This window comes from Numenius arquata, chromosome 1 (genome assembly GCF_964106895.1).
Source record: "Numenius arquata chromosome 1, bNumArq3.hap1.1, whole genome shotgun sequence".
Taxonomy (NCBI): Eukaryota; Metazoa; Chordata; class Aves; order Charadriiformes; family Scolopacidae; genus Numenius; species Numenius arquata.
In genome coordinates this window covers 10,815,528-10,832,632 of record NC_133576.1, presented here as the reverse complement: position 1 = coordinate 10,832,632, position 17,105 = coordinate 10,815,528, and the positions used below count along the sequence as shown (strand labels likewise).

The 17,105-nt window shown below is 39.1% G+C and overlaps 1 protein-coding gene across 1 annotated transcript in view; it reads right to left on the bottom strand.

Annotated features, from left to right (window-relative positions):
• MAN1A2 (mannosidase alpha class 1A member 2) overlaps window positions 1-17,105 on the bottom strand; it is a 146,248-nt gene that overhangs the window by 108,636 nt on the left and 20,507 nt on the right. Inside the window, exon 2 of the mRNA XM_074157379.1 lies at window positions 8,666-8,921. Within this exon, the coding sequence (XP_074013480.1) occupies window positions 8,666-8,921 (256 nt within the window). The remainder of the gene's footprint in view (window positions 1-8,665; window positions 8,922-17,105) is intronic.

Sequence of the window (17,105 nt, the reverse complement as noted above, 5' to 3'; positions counted from 1 at the left end):
TCTGTGGCGAGGTAAGGTAGACAGACACAAATTAGCATCCCAACCGAGAGGAAAACAGTTATAATCCAACCCTTTATTCATTCAGAGGGGCAGCATTTAGCATGCAGGTAGCTCTAAACTAGGCACAGAACATTGCAACTCATGCAGTCAAAAAGGAAGGTAAGAGGGCATCAACAGCAACATGTGCATGAGGAGCAGAGGGTGGTGTAAGGGGATTTAGGTCAAAAATCCACAGGAAACCATTAGTTTTGCTGCTTATAAAACAACCTCTTGTTTTTCAACATTATTAGCAGCCTCTTGAGCATCATCCAGAGACCATGATGAAAATACAATTTAATCACTTCTCCTCTTGGCACATTTCTAAATGTGTTTCCAAAATTGCTTCCACTAATATTAAATACATTATCTTCCTACCTCTCCTTTTAAGAGGCAACATATTAGAAGTCACATCTTAAAAGAGGACACACTGGAAGTTTTGCTGAAAGCCACAGTAAGTTCACTGGCAAAAGAACTCAAGTCAGGATGTCCCCAGCTTCCCAACTGGGACCTTGCTACTCACTTGTGTAAACCAGCTAAACTTCACAGGAACTCGTTTTGCAGGTGTCAGATGGGGCGAGTGATCTTTAACTGTGGTCTCTATGCTCCCTGGATGCCCATTTCACAAGAACTTTTGCTTAAATGGCTTTCTCCACTTTTTCGTTTTACCAGAAAGCCATGACAAGCAGGAACAGAAGCAAAATTTTGCTGTGTCAAAACCAGCTTATCAGACAGCAGGAAGACATCTCCTTGCTATCCTGTCTCATTAAACATAACAGCTTTTAAACTGCACAAGAAGTAGGCAAGCAGCTTCAGTCACTTCACAACTTTCACTTATTTGTGTGAACACCAAACCTCCCTTGAGCTGAATTAAGTCTATGTACAATTAGCACTGTCTAATACATAACTGTGTATCACAGCAAATACAGAACAAGTAGTAGATCAAAAGCCCCAGAGAACCCAGATTTTCCAGTCTATCTTTGAAGCCTAGAACATAAAAACTATTTCACTCTTAAGTTTACTTTACTGTACTTGTGTAACATTCTGGAGAAGCTCTCTTCCAGCTGAAAGGCTTAGTCAACAATCATCATCCTATCACAGAATGGTTGAGGTTGGAAGGGACCTCTGGAGGTCATCTGGTCCAACCTCCCTGCTCAAGCAGGGTAATCTGGAGCAGGCTGCCCAGGACCCTATCAGCTTACAAATATCTCCAAGGAGGGAGACTCCACAACCTATCTGGGCTGCAGTGCTTGGTCACCCCCAGAGTAAACAAGGGTTTTCAATGTTCAGATGGAGCCTCCTGTGTTCCAGTTTGTGCCCATGGTCTCTTGTCCTGTCACTAAGCACCACTGACAAGAGCTTGGCTCCCTCCTCTTTGCACCCTCCCTTCAGATGTTTATTATGCATTGGTACGATCCCCCTGAGCATTCTCTTGTCCAGGACAAACAGTCCCAGCTCTCTCAACCTTTCCTCAGATGAGAGATGCTCCAGTCCCCTAACCACCTTTGAGGGACTCTTCCCAGTATGTCTATGTCTCTCGCAGTGGGGAGACCAGAAATGGACACAGCACTCCAGGTGTGGCCTCAACAGTGCTGAGTAGAGGGATGGGATCATCTCCTTCAACTTGCTACCAATACTTCGTCTAATCCAGCCCAGGATGCAATTCGCCTTGTTTGCTGCAAGGGCACACTGCTGACTCATGTTCAACTTGGTGTTCACCAGGACAGGACTTTCAAGTCCTTTTCTGCCAAGCAGCTTTCCAGATGGTTGACCTCCAGCATCCACTGGCACATGGGGTTGTTCCTCCCCAGGTGCAGGACTTTGCACTTTCGCTTCTGATGAAGTTCCTGTCAGCCCATTTCTCCAGCCTGTCATCCCTCTGGGAGGAAGCACAGTGCTCTGGTATGTCAGCCACTCCTCCCAGTTTTTCTGTCAGCAAACTGGCTGAGAGTATATTCTGTTCCATCATCCAGATCTTTAATGAAAGTGTTGAACAGAATTGGACCCAGTATTAACTTCTGGGGTACACCGTTACTTACGTGCCTCCAAACAGACATCAAGCAACTGATCACGACCCTCTGGGCCTAACCATTCAGCCCATTTTCAACCCACCTCACTGTCTGCTTATCCAGCTCAGACTTCATCAGCTTCTCTGTGAGAATTTTATGGGAGACAGTGCCAAAAGTCTTGGTAGACAGTATCCACTGCTCACCCCTCATCTACTAAGCCAGTCGTTTCATCGTACAAATTTATCAAGCAGGTCAACCATGACTTCCCCTTTTTCAATCCACGCCAGCTACTCCCAATCACCTTCTTATTGTTCATAGGCCTGGGAATAGTTTCCAGGATTAGCTGCTCCATCACCTTCCCAGGGACTGGTGTAAGGCTGACCAGCCTGTACTTTCCTACATTCTTCTTGAAGACAGGAATGACATTTGCTATCCTTCAGTCTTTGGGCACTTCTCCCAATCACCATGATCATTCAAAGATTATAAAGAGGTCTTGCTATGACATCAGCCAGCTCCACCAGCACTCCTGGGTACATCTTATCATGTCCCATAGACTTATGTAGTTAGTTTTCTTAAGTATTCCTTCACCTGATCCTGTTCCACTAAGGGTAAATCTTTCTTGCTCCAGGCTTTCTCAGTGATTACCAGGGCCTAGGATTCCTGAAGGCCAGTCTTACCAGTCCAGAACAAGGGAAAAAAAAGATCAGCTTCTGCCATGTCCTCTGTGACCAGGTTCACTGTCTTACTCATCAGCAGACCCACATATCCTTTAACCTTCCTTTTGTCACCTGTGTACTTAGAGAAGTCCTTCATGTTGCCTTTGACATCCCTTGCCAGATTCCCTTGCAGTTGGGCTTTGGCTTTCGCAACTCCGTCTCTGCAAGCTCAGACTGTATCTCTGTATTCCCCCCAGGTTAACTGTCCCTGTTTCCACCTTCTGTATACTTCCTTTGTGTGCTTGAGTTTTGAAAGAGCTCCTGGCATTTTTGCCTGATTTCCTGATGGTCGCTCTTGAGCTTAATGGAAGCAATCCTTCAGTATTAACTGGCTTTCTTGGGCCCCTCTTCCCTCCAGGGCCTTATCCCAAGGGACTCCACCAGGCAGATTTTTTAAGAGGCCAAAGTCCACTCTCCTGAAGCGGTTGTGAGCTTGCTAAACTCCACTATCTCATGGCCTCTACAGCCATGGCTGCCTTCGAACTTCACATCCCCAACAAGCCCCTCCTTTGTAAGTATGAGGTTTAGCACAGCATCTCTCCTCATTGGCTGCACTATCATTTGGAGTAAGTTGTCATCATTGTACTGCAGGAAGCTCTTGAATTCTTTATACCCCGCCATGTTGTGCCTCCAGCAGATACTGAGTTGGTTGAAGTCCCCCATGAAGAACAGGGCCTGCAAGCATGACACTGCTGCAATCTGCCTATAGAGGGTCTCATTCACTTGTTACCCCTGGTCAGGTAACCTATAGCAGACACACACTACAATGTCACCCATACCGATCCGCTGTTTAATCCTTATCCATAACCATCTCAGTTGGTTCATCACCCATCCCCAGGCAGAGCTTCAGGCACTCCAGCTGCTCTCACATACAAGGTAACTTTACCCCTTGTTTTCCTGGCCCATTCTTCTTAAAGAGTCTGTATCCCTCCACTGCAACACTCCAGTCACGCAACCATCCCACCACATCTCCGTGATCCCAAAAAGATCACAGCCTTGCAAATGCACACAGATCTGACTCGTGTTTAATCCCCACGCCGCATGTGTTATTGTACAGGCACCTCAGAGAGGCACCCTGGCATGCTGATTGCCCAGAAAGTTTTAGGGATTTCTCCATAATGGTGCCTGTAGGCACCTGCTTATTGCATATGCTAGACAGGACCCTGCTTAAACCCCGTTTTGCTGATTTTGTGATCCCTTTCTGTCACATCATGACAGGCCCTTTGCTCATCCACCATGTCAGTCACTCCTTCACAGCGCTGCTGGTCACTCTCTCCCTCCCGCATCATTCCTAGTTCAAAGCCCTCCTGAGGGGATCAGCCCTCCTGCTGGCAAAGATGCCTTTGTCCTGCCTTAGTGCGGTGGATCCCATCTCTCTCAGGCGGACCCTGCAACAGGGTCACATGGCTGTAGAACCCAAAACCTGGTTGCCAACACCAGCTCCACAATCACCTGCTGACATGCGTTGCCAGTGCCACCCTCCTCACACCCTTTCCCAAGCAGACCACTACCCAGACCACCAGGTCTTTGACAGTCGCCCCCAGAGCTCTGTGGTCAATACATAGGCAAAACTGATATTGCATTTAATACAATACCTACTAACTTGTATGTAAACCTTACACATCCATAATTTCAATACTTCTCAGAGCAAACACCTATGGACTTTTAACAATCCAAGAACTCAAAGCAAACATTTAAATGTTTAGAACAAGGTATACATAGAATATCCTGCACAGGATTAGTACCGTTATTTTAACAAGTATCCAAAATGAACACTAGCAGTAAGGTAATATTGTGAGATCTTAGGCTGAAATGAAAAACCTGAACCCCTGTGTAGGGTGGAAAAAAATAATAAATTTTTCCTTATTTGACTGGGTAAAATTTAACTTACCAAGGAAACAAAACTCATTAAAAAAAGAGCACTATAATGATTACACTTAAACTGCAGAAAAAATATAATGTTCTGAACACCATTTAAAGGACATAATAATGGAAATTAAGTGCCAAAAGTTCCAAGTGCTCATGCAATTTATATCTAATTTATCTTGCAAAGGAAGCTAATGACTTCCAAAAGATGAGTTTTGTTCTTAATTTCTTTGCATTAACCACAATAAAAAGACATCTTGTATAATTTTCCAAAAAGTTTTTACGTTACATCTAATCTCTTATAAGATCATTTTATCATCTTCTACTTACTATGAAAAAAAACCCCAAGTATTAATAAAAACTTAAAGTGTAGCATCAAGGATAATTTTCAGAGGCGTTTATTCTTAAAATACCAGTTAATTAAAAACCACAGCATTTTTTTTTTAAAAGCCAGAAGAGCAAGCTAATATACTAGGGAAGTGCTACAAAGCACGTACAGTAAGCAGGTGGAAAATTTTTACTTCTCAAAGTTGTTACTGTGCTTCTAAAATAATCAGCAAACTCATGAATGGTCCTTACTGAAATAACTGAATTAATAGCTCAGTAGAAGAATATAGACAAATTATACAATTCTGTGAGTTAGTTACAATTGAGAATACAATATAACACTAAATATAACTATCAGAACCAAAAGATCCATAAAAACAAAGCCAAGAGATGCAGATTCTGCTCCTTGTTTTTTCCACAACCTTAAGCTGCCTTCTCAATGCTCAGCAAACATTCCTATTATATAGAGCTTTCAAGTACTTTGCAAAACTCTCTTACGAGCATTATACAACTTCTACTTTCATATGCACTTTAAAAAAAGGCTTTTTAAAATATTTAAGTACTGCAAAACCACTTTTCATACAAAAGATCTGTTAAAAAAGATTCGTCAAGTTGTTCTTCTGAAAGAGAAAGTAGTTATAAATTTTCTGCAAAAATGACAGAAATGAGATCCCCATGTCAAAGTTTTCCAGTCTTTTTCCCACTTGTACATAGCCATTGGCATGTTACAGATTGTCCCCAGTCAGTGCGATTCTACATAGTTTTTCGCCATTTGATACTAGGTGAAATAGGCTGTATAAATTCTTTAGTATAAATCAATAAAGCAAATTCATCTCATTTAAGCAGTCTAAAGCTATTCTGTGAAAGTTCAGTTCCCCAAATATATCTCAGGACACTTTAGAGTAAACCAAGGCACAAGTCAAATGCCTTCTTAGGACCACCTGGAATTTTGAAGCCAGATACGCAGCTTCTGAAGAGCTAGGAGCTTCCCTGAACTACTTTTTTGGTCTCAATCCAGGCAACCATAATGTCTCGCAAGTCAGAAGTGCTACATAAGATAGGTGTAGATCTATGTTAGAGATACTGTCTCCTGAAACTTGTTCTTTTTTTGCTAAGTCTCTACCTCATCTATGAAAACCATTTTTATCAGTCTACACTGGTTACAAAAAGCAGTGAGAGAATACGTAGTGATGATCATAGCATATTTCAAAATGCACTGTGCATCTCTGGAATCACTGCAGCCTTCTGTGATACATCTCATGCTGTCAAAAACAGGTTTCAGGCAAAATACAATTCATCTGATGCTGTCAATACATACATTTTTTATCTCAACCACATTATATTCATTGCAATCTAGCAGATGCAAAAATGCAGTAGACAGAGGCCAAACAAAAATGACAATGTACCAACAATAGGTTCTGCAGCATTACCGCTAGCAGACCTTCCACTCCCTTATTCTATGCATCTAGTTGTTTAACTGATATTCTGCTGTCCTGCATCAAAGAATTTGAAGGTTCTGGAGATCACATGGTAGCCAACAGTACTGGCAAGACTGACTCAATGAAGGTAGGTCACACAAAGACAGAAAGTTCAGTCGTGCTAGTATTGATCCTGGGCTGTTCAAGCCAGCAGTCACACTTGAAGACTGCTCAGTCCAAAGGTATGATTATCCTAACTGAAGTATTGACCAACCTAATATTTAGTCCCATAAAATCTTTGGTCTGGCTATGAAACGCTACATTTCAGAAATCACAACAGGAGCTGTCAACAAGTTACACAAAAAAAAAAAAAAAATCAGCCTTTCAGCACGACTCACACATAGGCTGATCATCAAGAAAATGAGAAAGCCTTTTGCAGCACAAGATCAGTAGCAACTGCAACTAAGGATCACCTGAGGTATTAAACTACCTCAGATTCCTTACTCGCAAATTGTTATACCTTCAGGTTCAGATCAGCAAGAATTGTCCAAACTTCACTACTTATTTATGTCACTAAGAAAATTGCCATTCTTTATTAACCTACAGCTTCTCATCGCCTCTCAGTCTACGTTCTGAGACAACAACCTCAGAAATGCAAATACTATTTTCAACCCTCCCTCCAATTCCAGGATTGATCTATAGGAACTTTAGTTGATTTCTTCCAGCTAGTTCCTCGCTGTTAGCTGTGCTCAGTACTTTCACATTACTTGATCAACTCATTTTTACTCTTGCCATTAAATCCATCAGTGGCAAATTCAAAGGTATTTAAATACAGTAATCTATATTTAAAATTAAGAAGTGTTGACAACTAGATGACCATACCATTCACAGTTTCTCTTCACCATAAGGAAGACATTTTGAAAAGCAAGATTCTCTGTATATTCTCACTGAAAATGTCTGAGGACACAGTTTTAATTTAAAAAGCAGTACAGCCTTTTGAAATCCACAATTTGGTGCTGTCCTCTGGGCAACAACCCTAACCAAGCTGAATCAAGGGAGTCCAATATTCCACACAAAACTTCTCAAAAGTGCTTCTGCAGTAGTCACCAACAGAACAGGCACACCTTCCAGCGAAGGATTTGCTATTTGAGAGATTCAAATAATGATACAGTTCCACGCTGTATCACTCATGTATCGTAAGCAGTTGTTCAACATTTGATAAGAGTGGATTTCATCTAGTCATCGTTAATAGTCACAAGTAAAATACCAACTTGGGTGAGCCACCCACAGCATGGCACACACTGCAGCTGCAACTCCTCCCTACTATGAGGACAGGTGTATGACTGACTTATTTTTGTTTGGTTTTATGAGCTAACTAAACTCAGAATACAATTTAAAAGAAGATTTAGCTGCTGTAACTACTAAGTGCTGTGGTCCTGGTTCTTTAGTCACAGAGCCTGTGCTTGTCTACCTCTGGCCTGAACCATTCCTCCTTGCTAACCCAGTTTTTAAGCATAAAACTAATCAGATTGCAAGAAAAAAAAAAGACTAAAAATGTTTCTGCCACGCTAATTAGAAGCATACACTCAGAAAAGTATCTGGCAACAGTAATAGTAAACTGGCATCACCAGAGAAAAAAAAGAGGGCAATGAATCTCATGGTCAAGCAGGAGCAGAAAGAATAAGACCAGAAACAGCCACAGCACAGGCTGCCACAGAACTAAAAGCCTAAGCCAACATCTTAGTTCAAATGTAACACAGATAAATGAGGCAATCTACTTAAATGAGCTCCTAGGGTTTTTTTTACACCCATTTAAAACTTTATTTGAAAGGCATGTGATAGTTTGGTAATTTGTGAATTTTAGCAGCAGGTCGTTATTTTTTCTCCTATCTTTTCAAACCATTTTTTAAAATGTTTAAAAACATCTTATGTTTTTTCATATATTTCAGTCTTTGAATGGAACCTGAAAAATCAGGCTCTGTTTTAAAAATGCACTTGTTGCTGTTCTATGTGTTAATGATAAACACATACCCCTAAGTTGAAGAAATCCTTAAGATATTTTTTAAATTGTTATCCAGTGAAATATTAACACCCCAACACCAGGAAAAAAACCCATGCAATAATGCTGATATTCACTGATACAGGATGTACACTTTTGACTTAGTGTTTATTTAAAAGATTTGTAGTCCTGTTTTTCTTTTGTTTTTAATATCAATCACAACAACAACTAAACGCCATATAAATAATTGCTATTAGATACAAGAATGGGTAAGGACCACATCATCATCTTTACCTCTTTAATTTTGTTCCTCTTCTCTCGGATATCCGGGTCTGCTGGTTCTCCACTGTTTATCCCTATCAGGTTTGGTAAAGGAACAGGGGGCAGTGGCTTGCTGTCTTTCTTTTTCAACTCTTGCACTACTTTGTTCTTTTCTGTCTGAATCTCAGCTTGAATCTCATCACGTGATTTCTTCAATTTCTCCTTAGCCTCTTCCAGAGCCTTTTCATGATCTGCTCGGATCTTATTTCTCAGACGTTCCTCTTCTTCTCTAGAGACACAAATGCTGGTCAGCATCTCATTACTAAAAACACATTGCTTATAAACAAACTGCAGCTTCAAACCAGAAGCCACATCCCAAAGTTCGTTCACTCTAAGCAATTCTAATCATTCAGACAAGTTTACTGAATTATGTTACTTGACAATCCTACACTATTTTTGCCATGAACACACACATTGGCAACACTACTGTAGAGAAGTTTATCATAGGGGTTTTCTAGATTATATCTCAGCATCTTCGCTTGTCTACACAAAACTTTAGAGAGGAAAGCCTATACTTCAACTACAGGATGCGTGCACAGGCACATGTAGCAATCATTCAGTTATAAAAGAACAAAAACAAAAAAAAAAAAAAAACAAAAACAGAAGGGCTCTTCCTCACCTTCTGCACAACAATACATCATACACAACTTGTCAAGATCTGAAGTAACTACTCAAAAAAAAAAAAAATCACAGACACCCCTTTTAATAACAATGAGGTGTGAGCTGCAAGAGCTGCAAACCCCACCACAACATGTTTTGTCTTGAATTCAGAACTCACTGTTCCAATCAGTATGGTCTATAAACCCCACAAGTTAAATGCAGAGTTAATTATAAAGCCATTTATGAACATAAGAGCTTTTAGTAAAGCATGGTTTTAAAACTCACGATCAACAAAATCAACATCATCTTGGTTCTAAGCACAATCTTCCATCATGATCTTTAACAATCAGTAAAAGTTTTGACATTCACACACAAAACAAAGAGTGCCATTTTAAAGCCTGGCTTAAACAAGAGGTTATTCTAACAACAGACAAGAATAGACCATTCCAGTCCTAAAATATCTCAAGGCATCAGAAACAGACACATCAAACCCATTCTAAGACAACCTTTTCAAGCTTCTTTAAAATATAGAGTTGTTGCTCAGTGACTAATGTAAGCCAAAATAGTTGCAGGGATTTAAAACAAGCCTTAGTTACAAATAACAACATGCTCCCTCCCTATTTTCTCCCCAAGGCAAAAATACTTTTGCCTCTAAGAGCATTAAGGAACAGTGGATAACTGAAAGGAAAGAAGGCAAGCAGCAAGCCATGAAAGAAATATCAAGCTTAGACTAACTGCTTTTAGGAGGAATTGCACTACTTGACCCATATTATATGTTTTTTCCAATATACTGAAAACATACCAATGAAAAGGAGCAACCAATATTTGGTATGTGAGAATTAGAATAGAATAGTTCAGTTGGAAGGGACCTTCAGCGATCATCTAGTCCAACTGCCATTAAAAAACAACCCAGAGTTCACAGAAAAAGTAAACACAACATTGACAACAATACAAATATATCTACATATTTAAATTGGGATATTTATCCTAAAAAGGTTATTAAAAATATTTGCAAAGACTATGATAAACCGGTAACTTCTCCAGAAATTGAAACAAATTTCAAGTAACTCACTGGGGTGCTGTGTTGGAATATTTGGAGATACAAAGAGATCTTACTGAGCTTTGCAAGTATAACAGAAGTGTTTTTATTAGTCTCACAGATCAAGATTATGTCATGTCTATTATAGAGCACTGCTTCACCTTTACAAAAAAGGTCAAAGAATGAATCTAATATGAATAACTTGCATAGAGTTATGATACAATAGTATCGGAGCAATCCCACCAGACTGGTTCATTTTGTGCAAGGTTTATGACTGTTACAGCCCTCTGCCTAAGCAAAGCTGATTCTCCAAGTCAAAGTGCAATAAAATCAAGCTTTTAGCTCCAGAAATTCACAGTTCAAACCCCCAGAGCACTAGCCCTGGCTGCCATCTCAGAAGCATCCGGTGTCTTTTTAACTTAAAATTTGTACTCCTCTGCTCCATTCTTTAGCTTGGACTCAAAAGCTCAAAGAGAGACTTTTTTTTAGGCACATATTTTGTTCTCAATTTGACGAAGTCTGATATCACTTCACGTCATCCAGAAACTAACTTTCCAGTTTACAGGCCAGTGTGCATAGCAAGCAGTGGGAAACCATGGCAATGTAACATAAATGCTCTCAGAACAACACGTTGTTACACAAAGTGTTTTATTAGCCCTTACGTTTTTCTTAAGTGCTATTAGGTTTGCATTTTTAAAAAGTTATAGCAGCTTTATTATTAGCTTTTGATATTTCAGTATCAAAAAATATAATGCAATGTTTTAACAGATGAACTGACTGAAAGGCATTCAAACTGAAGTTCTTTAGTCACTTTTCCCAATATGACCTGTCACACTATTTCCCCCAAACAATAAAAAGGACTGAGCTCTTCACTTTGACTATCAAATCCAAGCTCATTAACACTGCTGAACAGTAACAGTCCTTCTCTCCCTCCACTGCAGAGCAAAGAAACAACTTTCAAAATGGCAAAAGACTGATCTAAATAGAGGAAAAAACAAGTAATACCATTTAGGATAACTTTTACTTCTACTATGACCCACTTCTGGTGGAAAAAACTTCCTCGTATTCCTGTAAAAGTTACTCACATTTCTATCAACCGAAAAATTTGAAACCATAGATCTGTAACCTGGAAAGCTTTTCCAAGGCTAGCAGAGGGCTCTGCATAAGATGCAGCTAAAGAGAATGAGAATGAGGTCGCCAGAACGAGATGTCATTCCCCACAGTCATGTTCTCACCAAGAGACAGCACGCTGTACAGAAGCCAAAGAAATGGCTTACAGACAAATGAGAAATAGGAGGTGTTAGTGAACATTTAAGAATCAAAATACTTCAGTGTGGGGATACTATATTTTGGGGGTATGTTTCTCATTTTCAAAACTCAGTTTCTGGAGGAAAGTGAAGCCTTTACCTTCTGACTAGATGTACGAACATTTTGTTAATAGTTATTTAAGTTCTTTTTGCAAAGGATCAACCATCATTTAAAACCAGATTTTTTAGAAAAAACGGTGTAACAATGTATCTCAAAAAAAAGTGTTCAAGGTGTATTCATATTAACCTAATTTAAAGAGGATGCTTTATAATGAGTGTGCTTTATTCATAAATAGAAATGGTTTTGGTGAAACGTTTGGTTAACATGCACATCCCCAAATATGATCTCCCAGTATGAAAAAGATTAACGATGACTGCGTGGTTATAGGGAGTCTAACTCACTAAAATGAGTCGCTGGTGATGTGCTTTGTGCACCCTCAGGATTTTGTACCATCAAGATCAAGGGCCATGCAGATTCTGCCTTTACCTTTCCTTTAAATTTTCAGTCCCAGGTGCTGTATACAACAGCAATAACAAATGCTTCATCGCTCTACCAACTTCATCTATTTCTAGATTCAAACTGCATGAAACAGCCATAAATTGGAAAACAAGTTTTGAACTCACGTCTGTTTACACGGCAGGAACCACTGTATAAACATACAAAAGCTGTTGATTTCTACAGCTCTATAATCCAATTAGAGTCATTAAGGAGGTTTGAATGACAGTCTGCTTTCCTTCAGTCACTCAGCAGAATACTTAAGTGTCTGAAGAACGTACAGAGACTCAGTACAGATGAAAAATTCTAGCGCTAACTGTATGATCAGCTCCAAGTCTTCCAGGAAGTGACATTTTGAGACAAACATAAGAAAACAGTAAGATGAAGAGAAAGGTCAACAGGTATTTGAGGAAGTTTACAGGAGATAGTACAAGAGCTTCTTCTGCAGATCAATATTCTCCATGCAATTAGGAATGATGGACAGCACGAGCTACAAGAAATGTCATATTCTACATTCCAGCTGAAGACATATTTTACCAAATATATTCAACTATATGATCCTAATGGAAGAAAAAAAATCACACCCCTAAATACCAATACCACATGTTTCTTCTGAATTCTTAAGTAACAAGTGAAAATACAGAATAAAGTTAAGAGAATGAGAAGATCTGAACTGTGTGAGCAGCTGACACCCCCCGAGATCACACCCAAACCCCAACAAGCTGCCCATCCAAGCATAAGAAAGAGTCAGCAAGTTTAACACATGTAGATATCACTACATTTAAATACCCTGAATTAAAGAGACCTCAGAAAGGATCAATCTAAAAATATAAGATTGGAAAGAATCCCAGCGTAAACACTTACACCAAAATGTGTCAAACAGTTTCCCTATCCAACTACCCTCCCCCCACCCACCAAGCTTGTAGGCAACATAAGCAAACTCTTAAAATATAGACCATTTTGAGTAAAATTTCAAAAACCTTACCTAACAGAAAGCTGCTGCTTTCCTCTTTGTAACCCCAACAGCTTATTCTAAAAATCCTAAGACAGGGACTTTACCACGAAACTACAGCAACAGCTACTTTAAAACAAGTAATATTATTAAAAGAAGCTGTGATTAGACTATTTTTGCCAGCAAGAACCATAAATAGAGCTAATAATTAGAATCTGAAACTAGACAAGTGCAGGCTTAAAACAGGTGCAAGTTTTTTAAACAATCACCATAATTATTGCAGCTGCTTATGCAGGAACACTGTACACACTCAAAAGTGTCCACAAGCTGTCTAAATGTCATTCAGAAAAGACCACAAATTATAACACTTGACAACCAGATCACCAATCGAAACTCAATGTGTTTTAATTACGGACACAATAGTGAGCCTTGTGAACTTAACAACTACTAAAGCTTCACTTGCCAAGACAATGACTTAAGGTAAGTCTGAGAAACTGAATTAAAAAAAATAAAAACAACAACAAAACCCCAAAAACTAATCAAGCCCAAAAATGCTTTCAAACTTGTTCAGAAGATTCAAGATCAAAAATGGAAATCAAAATTAAAAGGGAGTCAAGAAAGGAAAACTGGCCACCAGCAGCTGTTCTCTCACACTAAAAAGCAAAGCACTGGGTCAACTCAGCAAAAGGACAACCAGTTTGTTATCATTTTCAGCAGGATGGACAGACAAGAACTGTTAAAGCACTTAAGCATTCGTATAAGTCTGTCATCCAGAAACAAACCCCGTGTGGAAATTCTGAAGTCTTGCCCTTTTGTCAAGTTTAATCTTCAACCAGAGGCTACTTTCAGAGACACAGTGAAACAAAAAGATAGGCATTAATTTAAAAAATAAGTAAATAAGTCTTTTGAGAGTCAGTGCCCAGAAAACATTTCACATGTTAACTACAAAAATTGCTGTTCCTTCCAATCTTGCAGCATACATGATTTTATAACACCCACACATATCACAAACCCATCACGTTTGCCTAGTATACGGAGAAAATACATTTATGACACTCTAGGATAATGGATATATACCTACTGCCCCTCATTGCCCAAAAATTAACCCAAATTGCAGAAGATTCCTTGAGTGGTTTCTTTCAGACAAAGGTGACATAGAATTTATTTCTAGCAAGTAGTTAGATTTGCATATGACATGAGTACTGCTCCTCAAACACAAGGAACATGAGACAGAGTCCTTACTCAAGTCCTCTTATGCCTCTCCATCCAGTTTCAGAAGTTCTTCCTCTTGCCATCACACTTCCCCTTGACCTTTTCAATGTTCCTATTCCCTGACTTCCCTTACTATTATTTGTATACCCATCTGGGCTTCGGTAGCTTCCTTCCTTGGTCTTCTACAAAGGCTTGGCCACCACTCTGAAAACAAGTCCTCTCACTTGCATCATTCAACTTCTTTGAACCATGCTAAGGAGAGGAGAGCAGAGAATTAACTCACTGACACAGGCACTCTCCTTTAATCCTCTCAAATTCCATTCCAACTTCCTTCCACTTCTGTGCAATAAGTGACATCCCTAATTGATCTCTTTTGCAGCCAAATCTTAGACCAAGAATATGGGCATTCAGCCACCTTCATCACTTCTTTCAAAAACTCTCACCTCTATGATGGTAGTTCACAGATCCTACTCCAGCTCTGCTCTCTTCTCTAAACCAAAACCTCACTCGGACATTTCTTTGTAGATCGCTGGGTATCACCTTCAAGTGAAATGAACTGTAACTTAACTTTTAATCTTCCTCCCACATCTTTTGTTCAGCAGTGGAAACTTCTCCGTTCCCCAGACTCCCAGTGTCTGGGCATTCTTCCCATTTCCTAGAGCTTGACTACACCAAAATTTTTCTGCTTAGTTTTCATGTATTTTAAATGCAGTCTTTCTTAACCCATATAGTTATAAGCCTTTAGAGCTTGTTCTTGCTCTGTTCATCCAGCAATTCTGTTATGAAGACAATCCACTTAACTACTTGCATTCTTACATTGCCTTTCTGTACTTTTTCCCTGCAAAATCTGTAATTCATTCTATGTATTTTTCTAGGGACAACAGAAAGAAAACATGGCCACTTCTAGATATCCGATACATTAAATTCATGGATTTCCACGCTGATCATTAAAGGCCACTGCTGATTCTTACTCCTCGGTCTGTCTCTACCCAATTGTTTTCCTTTGTCTTGTAATTTAGGCAGGGCCTTTGGAATGATGACAAACAAAACCCTTGGGGAATATATTTAGAGAGAATTTCAGAAACACAGATTGAACGTGCACAAAGAATTTGTAGAAAGGAGTGGAGAGTTGAAGCACATCACTTATGCATGAAAAGCAAGCCCTCTGCAAAACTGAAAGCCAAAAAAATCCTTAGTATTGCTAGATACTTTTTATAAGATTTTGGAACATAGCCAGAATCCTCATCATAAGGTAATACACTCAACTAAACACTTCATTAATAAAGTGCATTAGCATATAAGACATCTCTTGTTTTCTTTCACAATGACAGTAATAAGTACAACGCATATCTTCCAGTTAAAAAGAAAACAGTACAGATTCCACAATCAAATGTGGAATATGTATGACTTCTGAATGAGAAAAAAAGACATGCTCGCAAAGGGTCATCCTTAGGGAATTATTTGCTTCCTATGTTATGAATGTTAACATGAACAGAATTGGGAAAGTTTTTTATCCTGAGATTCTGTCAAGTGCTATGACCATTAGCAAAGGCATTTATTCCTGGTGTCTCCACAGCAGCCGTGTAATCCCAAGCGTCAACTCAAAAAAGGAGGAGGACACCGAGCTCAAGCTAACAGCTTTCTTGGGACCTGAAAGCACTGTCACAGCCGGTACAGTCAGCTCAAGCTTTACTAGTGAAGAAAGGCAAATGTTTTCTACAAATACTGCAACAGTTGTATTCATATTAGCAGCCAGGCATTCATCAGCGCTAAGAAGGGTCACTAGAGACTGCATAAGCATTTCAAGCTTACATGAATTTTCTTAGTTTTGTAGTTACAGTATCAGCTGAAACAGATTTTTCAGACAAATCAGTGTACGAAAACACTTTGTAAGGAAAAAGCAATAGATGCATAAAGTTCAACAATGTGGAGTTTTCAATCACTACAGCTCTATCAAACATCTCATTTAGATCCTTTTTGCTTATACGACGTAAAAGAGAATACAATTAGATTTGCCTCAAGGCACTAACATATAATCAAGAGTAGGCATTATTTCAGAAATTTTGCTGATTAAAGAAACTTCGTTTAACAGCTGCAGCTAATTACTTCTGTGCTGAATATTAAGCCTCTGCAGAAAAAGGTCTTAAATCTGATTGTCAAAGGACTTACAACACTAATAGAGTAGAAGTAGTTTATTTTATAATTTAGTAATCAAACTTACTTCTAAAAAGAGACACTGAAAAGCCTGTCACTAAAAGTTTATGAAATTTAGGATCTCTTCATGTTTTATTAAGAAATCCGAATGAGAAGAATGTTGCTACCTGCCCTGTGTAAAAGTATTTTAAATAGCTTCCTGTCTCCAACAACATACGGACTGGAGCGTTAGATCTTCCTTTCCAATTAGTACCCTGATGAGAAAGATTTTTTTTTTTTTTTTAAGTAATAAAGATGGAAGAACTTTACAGGAAGCAGGAGTGAAAAATACATATAGACTATAGCAGTAAGAAACAGAAAAAGAAATCAGTATTGAACAAGGGAATGCAGTAGGATAAAGTTAGAAATGAACAAGATAGTAAGAACGAACATCTGGAAGTGGAGAGTTTATTTTGATGCGGCATTTGAACAGCACCAGAAATACTAGGATAATTTTAATTCAAAACTGCAGAAGTCTACTTCAATTAACAGTGTCAAACCACAGAATTTTCTACTCTTAACCACTGCAGGTAGTTGGAAACATTGCTGTTGTACGATTTTAGATACATATATAGCAATGTATCTGGGTATTTACACTTTACTAACCACAGTCA